Genomic DNA, 9,172 nt, shown 5'->3' on the forward strand with positions numbered 1-9,172 from the left:
ACAGAACAGCTTCAAATCAGCTTTAATGGTTTTGACATAGTCAGTCCGCCGTACCTGCTGTGTTCGGGATGCTGGTTAATTGCACCACTGGTTTGTACTTTAGCAGCAATCGCAGCATGCTGTCCTCTTTCTGCTGAGACGCCAGGTGAAGTGCCGTGTTTCCATGGCGATCTGTGAGTGTGATGTCCACCTCGGCCTCCAACAAGGCCTCGACCGCCTCTTTTTGCTGTGTCAACACTGCTAGGTGCAAAGGAGTCTGGAACAGATGTATCAGAGGATTTTACTGGCCACAGAGCTTTTGGGAATTTCACAAGCTTTGGTTGCAGTGAAAAACGGAGATCCAATTCTAAGTTATAGTGTGAGTTTGTAGTATACCTGGTACAGATCATTCCTCATGTTGATTATGTCCTCTCCGGGGAGAGCCGAGATGACTTGTGCTAGATTTCGCACGGCATCTGTCTGACTATGGATCACTCCCAGATGTAAACCCCTAAAAGTCCGATCCAAAACAGAACATATAAGTAGGGATGGGTATCGTTAAGGTTTTAACGGTATTACTACTCTTACCGATACTGCTTATCGATTCGGTACTTTAACGGTATTCTTAAATAAAATTAGCTTAATAAAACAGCCACAGGTGTGTAAACAGCCACCTAAAGTGTAAGCAGATGTTTGAAGGTTTAGTTCTCTCTTTTATCATAATTAAACTGGGCTTTCATGTTGCACGTGCTGAAGCTCCTCCGCGAGAGCGTGATCTCGCTTCTGAATTGCGAATAGCAAAAATGCATCATAGACAAATGTTTGAAAAACAGCTGGCGACTCTGGTGAGATAGAATTTGCAAGATAATGTATATATAGCAATAATAAATGTATGTGTGTTTTATTAATTTTTCCAGTACCGATAGCAGAACCGTTAACGTCAGAGCTTATCGATACTCCGGTCTTTCATAATTTAGCCCCGGGACCGATTAAATACCGGGTTTTGGTACCCATCCCTACATATAAGTAAGTAAAGCTTTGATCTTTGGGAAACAAAGACAAAACATCTGAAATCATTTATTCATATTGACGTGTTTTGGCGAGAAGTGGGAAGTTTATGAAAATAGAACTTCTACAGAAATATGAAGTTGGTTTTTCCTGACTTACGTGTCTCCGTTCTCGTCTTGAGTGGTCATGAGGGGGCGCTGTGGAGCCAGAAGCATTCTAGCATCACCACTTACTGCGTAATGAAAGAGAGCTTGAGCCTGTCTTCCAGCTAGCTCAGCCAAATGCGGCTCTAACACACAGCCTGAAAAGAGCAGACACACAAATTTGCACAGAAATATGTACAACCAATACGAAGCTTGTCTTGTTTGACCAGAGCTAGAAAACTTTGCACAAGCTTATTTGAACATTTGAAGATTTAGCTTCAAGCAAAGTCTAACCTGTGGTGTTTAACTCCAGATTTTCTGTAGGCTCTGTGTCCTCACTTGCCACTCTCGAATCAACAGGTTCAGGATGGGCACAGATTCGCACCACCTCACCTGCTGCCGGATCATCATCGGTATCACTGTCACTGTCCTCATCACTGTCTTCCACCGGTTCTTGATACGCTTTAAAAGAAATTAAAACTGAGAAACTGGCTTTGAGGGCAACATCCTATTAGTTTCACGGTTTCCACAAATAAATAAGCAGCAAATCCATGTTTAACATTTATAATAAGAAGAAATGCTTCGTTTTCCAAATTAGCATTTTAGATTTCTGAAGGCTCATGTGACACTGATGACTGTAGTAATGACTGCTGAAAATTCAGGAATAAATTACATTAATATAAAATATATAAAAATAAAAAACAGCTATTTTAAACTGTATTAGTATAAATAAATGAAGCCTTGGTGAGAATAAGTGACTTCTTTCAAAACGATTTTCAAAAATCTTACTGACCCCAAACTTTTACATGGCAGTGTATGTAATTGTACAGTCAAAACTGCTGTAATGGTCTGATTGACAGCTTGGACACCCACCATGCTTGATGGTGGTCCCGCCTCCTCCCATGCCTGAGGAGAAGTTGTATCCAGACCCAAAATTGTTATAGGTTTGATATCCCTGGAAGAAATGTCCTACAAGACAAAAGAATGTGTTTAGCTAACATCACTGACCTTTTATGCATGGTGGGAATTTCAGGCTTCTAATAATAAAGCTACTGATATATGAAGTGTAATGGCATATTCATATACCTCCCACTCCTCCTCCACTGGGACCGCCCCCTGCTGTAGACCCACCCCCTCCTCCTCTAAACATGCCCCCAGCTCCGCCTCCTGCTCCACTGTAGTCCTGGAAGTTTGGCAGTGTCTTCTGTCTCTTTCTTTGGACTTCTTCTTTGTCTTAAAACAGTTTAGAAACAGTATATCAATGGCAAAGTAAACAAACGGTCAGGGGCGCCGCTAGCAATTTTGGGCCCTATGAAAGAATATGAGGTTGGGCCCCCTACCGCACCAAACATACACTATGTTGCCCAAAGTATTGGGAAAACTCAATAATACTCAAAAAAACTCATCGCCAAACACTAATGACTTGTACATACGCGTACAATCATGTTAGACACTTCCAAAACTGTGGCAACAAAGATTGAAATACAATTTTTAAATACATTAATTATGTTTCCATCTTTGATGCCAGAATTTTGGAAGTGCCTTTTTCTGTTCTAAAGAAGGGGGTGTAAAAAAAAAAGTAGAAATTACTTAAGTAGTCAAACCTGTTCATTAGAAGGGGGTGTCCCAATACGTTTTGTGTACAAGCCAGTCTAGCTATTCAAAATCTTTGTCTGCAATTTAATAATATTGACCTATTACTTTTGACCATTAGGTATCAGTAACATAATGGTCAAAAGTAATAGGTCAATATTATTAAAACTCGAAGGCATCTCTAATTTGACAGTTTACCATCTGATCTCACTCAGTGACTCTAGGCTACGTAGGACGGGACGAAACCATGCAGTGAACGGGGGGGGGGAAGATAATTTTGCTGGAAAAGCAGAAATAAGCCGTAATTTTGTTTTATTTAACTCTTTGGTAGATACATTTATAATTTCTATTACACTACTACTACTACTGTTACTACTAATAAAACAGATCTCTGGGGGCCCCAAAAGTGCGTGGGCCCTTAGAATCGTCCTAACTTTCCCCCCCTTAGCGGCGCGCCCCTGCATACGGTATATGGACAGATATTGTAACCTTCACTCAATTGTATTAAAAAATAAATAAAAATTATATATATATACATATATATATTTAAACATGCAAAACAGAAACTGTCATTAGTGATCTCAGACTTTTGCATTTTTGTCTTAGCTTGCAAAATAAAATAAAAAAAGAAAATCCTAAAAAAGAGAGTTTATGTTGCATAGTCACAATCAAACCTTTAGGGAGTAGGTTAAAGACTTTACCTATAATCTGTGGATGGTAGGTGAAAGGCTTGGGTTCACTCGTTTCATTGTCTGACTTTCTTTTTAGCTGCACAAACACAGAGATGGGCTTCTGGAGGTTCTGGTCCCGATATTTAGGCGTCTTGAAGACAATGGCAAACTAAAGGATGGAATTGTAGGGTGGATTATTCATTCCACCAGAACATTTATTTTAATAATAACAATAACACCATAAAATCCCAGTCATCTAAAGTCAAGATGTAACAGTGATTTTTATTCACCAAGGATGCATTAAATTGATCAAAAGTAAAGACATTTATAATGTTACAAAAGATTTCTATTTCAAATAAATGGTGTTCTTTTGAACATTCTATTCATTTAAAAATTCTGAGCAAAAAAGTATTATAGTTTGCACAAAAAGTATTAAGCAGCACAACCATTTTCAACATTGTTAATGATAAGAAATATTTTCTGAACAGTAAATCAGCATATTAGAATTATTTCTGAAGGTTCATGTGACACTATAGACTGTAGCTTTGGCATCACAGGAATAAACTACATTTCAAAATAGATTCAAATAGAAATCACTTATTTAAAATTTGAATAATATTTCACAGTATTACTGTTTGTACTATATTTTAATCAAATAAATGCAGCCTTGGTAAACTTTTGAAAGGCAGTGTATGAAGAAAGTAAAAAAGGTCCGTTTTGATTCCATGTTGACTTAATAAATCCCCAGGAGCTGTGCTTTACCAACTATTTACCCAGACAAGTTAGGATTTATCCGTAAGTAAACAGACCAAAGGCATCATTAAACCAGAAAGCAAGTAAAGCACTGAACATAAAGGATCAGGTTTGACCAGCAGGGCCAAACTGTGGCTGCAGAAGTACAGTGCAGCCATATGTGGCGGCAGACAAGTTCCTGTGCTGACCTGTCTGTGGACATCGGTGGGGGAGAAATCCCCGTAGGCCTCCCAGGTTAGACCTGACTCATCATCTTCATAAAACCGCACCTGGATATCATCTGTCACAACAACAAAAACAAACAATGACATCACATACAGTATGAGGAAAATAAGAAAATGAAATTACTGTGAACCAGTGGGGAAAGAAAGAGGAAATGATTGTCGCCACACACAGAGTACAATCTGAATATCTGTCGTCAGCATGCAGCACGTCGTTACTTCCGCAAAGCCATGATTTACCACAGTTCAAACTTCATTTAATGGCGCAACTGATATGCACATTATGGACACATGATCTAAAAACATATCCAATCTAGGTATCAGATAGAAATACCATGGTATTTTCATATATACCATGATACAAAACGATTCAATAATCAGGTAACATTGTATTTACATATTATTAGTGCTTGGCCGCAATATGATTCACACAGCAAAACTTGTCAAATAATATGTCACAATTTATCACAATGCCATAGCTGGATCACAATTGTTTATTCCTCATTTTAAAACACTCAAGAGCTTGTTGTAAATGTTTCAGAGGATTTAGTGCGTAGTAATGGTGAAGGCTGATCATTTTGTATTTCAGGATCATCTATTTATCCTACATGACTTGTCCATGAAGATCCGGTTTTCATCATGAGCAAGGGGAGGAGAAAACAATACGAGAGAAGAGAAATGGCGAGCAAGATGTTGAAAAACTGATGTATAGTGAACTTTCTTCTGCCCTGTAATTTGCATATGAAAAGGGGAATTCCCTACAGATGGAACTCTGCAGTGAAAACTTCCTTCAAGAGTGGCAATGCGTGTCCAGCGTCTATCTCAAAAGAACAAGGTGGCGTTATCACCTGTAGGTTAAAAGCTAAACTGTTTGAAGGTGGCTTCATTCAGAAAAATTGGACGGCTTGTTTAAATTTTCCTGATCCCTTAATCATCCACATCTACACCATTATACCTTTTTCTCCTCAAGTAAAAAATTCCTGTACCAAAAACAGTCACTAATTAGTTTCAAAAGACCATTCTCCACAATCTCTTTCTGACCCTTAGCAAAGTCCTCTTTGAAAAATTCAGTTCCCTTTGGCGACCATCTTGGTAATGCCTCCAGGCAGCTTTGTCCAGTCATGCAGGTACCGCTCTTGTCTGCTCGAAAGCTAAGAGACTGAAATCTCTGAAACCGTATCTGTCAATATTACGTTTAAATAACATATTTCAAATCAGAAATACAATTGGACAATAACAGGGTCATAACCTCACTAGCTGAAATCATGCAAATTAATAGCATTTTTCAAGCTGGTCCAGCTAATTTCAAGAATAAATCAAACAGGTGACAGTTCTGACTTCCTGTCCTTTAACAAAAAGGTGATTGGCTCTGTAAAATTGAGCATTACGATTTATACCATTCGTTTTATTTCCTACTCTTAAAGGGGTCCTATTATGCTTTTTCACTTTTTGAATTTTAGTCAGTGTGTAGTGTGTATGTTTGGGCATAAAAAAGATCTTCAAACTTACAAATCTCAAAGTCCACTCCAAAGGGAGATATTTCGTTTTTAAAAAATCCCTTTTCAAGAACTACAACGAACGGCTCGTTTGGACTACAGCGTTTGTTTTCCGGGTTTTGTGATGTCACAAAGCGGCTCATGGTTGGGGGGTGGGGAGGGGCGAGGTCGTGGTTAACGCTTGGTTGAGTGCATCAGACAAGACGACGAAGAAGAAGTGTTGCTGTAGCCTCAAGTTTTCGTAAGTTATTACACATGCACCTGAATAATTATGTATGTAAATATGTATGTTACAATTATGAAAACGTTTTTATAATAAATTGCTGACAGTACAATACTGGACAATGATGTAATCTGCAGAATTTACACTACAATTATGAGACTACAGTGTTTCCCATACATTGAGTGCGGGTGTTTTTATATCACTGTATTTCTGAAGGAAACCGACTGTCTTCAGAAAATTGGATGTTATTTTCATTTAATCTTGCATGTAATGTCTGATAAAGCAGTGTTTTTTTTGAGCGGAGCGCTGCTTTGTGTACAGCCGTTACCGGGGAACCTTGATCTCTACCACCCCCACAGCGCCTCCTGCTGGCAGAGAATGAGTTTGCATATATAAGCCGCCTGGGAAACACTGGACTATGGTATAAATAAATTCAACTGTATAACAGTTTCACTGCAAATCATGTTATAATGTTAGAATTAAATAACAATAAAAATAATACATATGCACTTATCTGTACATAGTAAATGCAGTTATTTTTAAGCGGTTGTTGACATCCTATCTAAAAACACAGCCAGCAGTCCGATCCATCCGCACTATCTTCAGATTGGAGGCATTTGGGGCCTCTGAAATGCCACAAGAGAGACAAAGGTGTTGAAACATGTCTTTCTGTTTTTCATTTTTGTGGTGTTCATTTTCCCTTTCTGTTCTCTAGCAGTCTCGTTTTACAAATATGAAGTCTGACAGTGCTGAGAAGAGAGGCAGAAATGGAGACAGATTATTAGAAAAGGGAGGGGAAATCGAAAGTGTAGGCCTAGTTTCAGAGAGGAAGCAATACCGACAGTTCTGTCAGAGAGTGAGAGTACGGGTGAGAGAAACGGAATAGGAAAATGAGAACAAGAACGAGATCAAGAGTGAGACTTAAAAATATATCAGTAATTAGCCCCAAAACTCAAAATCATGCTAAAAGCCATCATTTCTAATGACTATGAATTAGAGTTATCTAACTATAACTAAACCCATTAAATAAACCTATTTCGTTTCTTGAAATAAAATCAAATCTATTTTATTTCAGATAGATACCAATGTAACATTTCCCATTTTCAGTCAATTTAACTTGATGTAATAGAATAACTGAAATAAAATGAATAAACTATATATAAAACTTATTTAAATGACAAAAAACATGACAAAATTACAATTAAAATTAAAATGCAAATGGAATATATAACAAACATTTTTTTTATAAATATTGATAAAAACTATATTAGTATCTCAATGATACTAAAATAACACTGCTATGAATGCTTTTGATCGACATGGTCAGTATCAAGGAGGATGATACTCACTGCTGTCAAAGATGGGGTCTGAAATGACTGGTTCCAGCCTGCGGGAGAACCCTCCATCACTGTCGGGCAGGAAGGCTGTGAACATGAGCCGTACCACGCTCAGATCCATCTCCTTTGACTGATGAATAGATGCACTGCTAATCAGGTTCCTCTCAGCGTCTAAAATACATGAACACATATGCTGAGGTTCTTTTTATTTTACACCTCAGGCATTCTCAGAATCAATAATCGGTTACACTTTATTTTAAGGTGTCCTTGTTACAGTGTAATTACAAATATAAGTACTGAGTAATATTAATTAACTACATGTACTTACTATATGGTTAGGGTTTGGCTTAGGGTTACTTGCATGTAATTATGCATAATTAATTGTTATTATAATAGTAAGTACATGTAACGTGTAACAAGGACTCCTTAAAATAAAGTGTTACCCAATAATCTCTTAATCCTTTCTGTTGACAAAAGCATTCTTAGATCATCAGGAGAATTTTATCCATAGTGACATACAGTACATTTTTTTATATGGCCACTTCAGTGTCACATGATGCTTCAGAAATCACTCTAATATGTTGAAAACAGTTGCACTGCTTAGTATTTTGTGAACACCATGATACATTTATTCATGATTCTTAATATTAATATTTTGTCCAGGTTATTACAAATGTGTTTACTGACACTTTTGATCAAATTAATGCAGTTTTGTTTAATAAAAAGTATTAATTTCTTTTAAAAAGGAAAAAAAAAAATCTTACTGACTTCAAAGCTCTGAACGGTAGTGTAGATGCAAAAGTGCAAATACATGTTATTTTTAGTATTTAGAATTCTTTGTGGTGAAGCAGGAAATAATGATGGCAGGGCAAATAAATATTTTAACTACCATCCTGACTGGGCCAGTAGAAAAATGGATGAATATCCTGAATATGGACATAATCTGTCAGGAAGGGTTCAGGCATACACAAACACACTTCTACCTGCGAGTTCTCTGGGCACGCGAACCTCTCCTTGTAGGGCATCAATCTCAGGATTGATGAATATGCCGTAGTTATATCCCATCCTGTAGGCCTCGATCATCCTCTCTTCCAAAACTTTGCTCACGTTCTTCTTTGTCACGTGCAAAATGCCCAAGTTAGGAAAACTGTGAAACATTCGCAAGTGAACATTAATAAGGGCCCTCACTATTATCATTGCATGCATGCTGTTGCTCAGAAAAAGGCATTCTGAATAATTGGATGTTGAATGACAAATTCAGACCTGATGCTTGAATCTTTGGGCAGCAATTCGACAATGCAGATTCCTTTATCACACTGTTTGCCCACCAAGCTGTGAGCATGAAGATGGGGCTCTGTGGTGTTGGTCACCAGCTGAACTACCACTCGAGCTGCACCCTGGTAGTTACAGACCTGTTGCCCCACAAACAAACAGAATAAAAACATAAAAAAGGGGGTAAATTTTAATCAGACTTTCATCTGCTAAATATATGTGTGTGTGTGTGTGTGTGTGTGTGTATTATTTCATAAAAAAAACGTTTAATCATGTATTGTGAAATCATCATCATCATCATGATAAATAAAAAGTATTATTACTGATAGATTGACATTATTATTTCACAATAAATATTATATCATTAAGAATTTATACAATTTATTGTGAAATAATATCAATCATCATCATTTATCAATAAACAATTATTACTGATATATTATATATATTATGTATAAATATAAATTGTATTATTC

General features: G+C 37.2%; 1 protein-coding gene across 1 annotated transcript in view; it reads right to left on the minus strand.

The window, feature by feature from the left end:
- LOC107653306 (nuclear factor NF-kappa-B p105 subunit-like) overlaps positions 1–8,836 on the minus strand; it is a gene marked incomplete at its 5' end in the record, with an annotated part of 18,555 nt that extends 9,719 nt beyond the window's left edge. The window contains 12 exons of the mRNA XM_016439984.1: positions 55–256; positions 376–490; positions 1,147–1,288; positions 1,425–1,592; positions 2,004–2,099; positions 2,217–2,363; positions 3,425–3,563; positions 4,336–4,427; positions 6,660–6,713; positions 7,437–7,595; positions 8,408–8,571; positions 8,688–8,836. Coding sequence (XP_016295470.1) covers positions 55–256; positions 376–490; positions 1,147–1,288; positions 1,425–1,592; positions 2,004–2,099; positions 2,217–2,363; positions 3,425–3,563; positions 4,336–4,427; positions 6,660–6,713; positions 7,437–7,595; positions 8,408–8,571; positions 8,688–8,836 — 1,627 coding nt within the window. The remainder of the gene's footprint in view (positions 1–54; positions 257–375; positions 491–1,146; positions 1,289–1,424; positions 1,593–2,003; positions 2,100–2,216; positions 2,364–3,424; positions 3,564–4,335; positions 4,428–6,659; positions 6,714–7,436; positions 7,596–8,407; positions 8,572–8,687) is intronic.
- Between the last annotated feature and the right edge of the window lie 336 nt (positions 8,837–9,172).

The sequence above is a fragment of the Sinocyclocheilus anshuiensis genome, unplaced genomic scaffold (genome assembly GCF_001515605.1).
Source record: "Sinocyclocheilus anshuiensis isolate Anshui unplaced genomic scaffold, SAMN03320099.WGS_v1.1 scaffold103, whole genome shotgun sequence".
NCBI lineage: Eukaryota > Metazoa > Chordata > Actinopteri > Cypriniformes > Cyprinidae > Sinocyclocheilus > Sinocyclocheilus anshuiensis.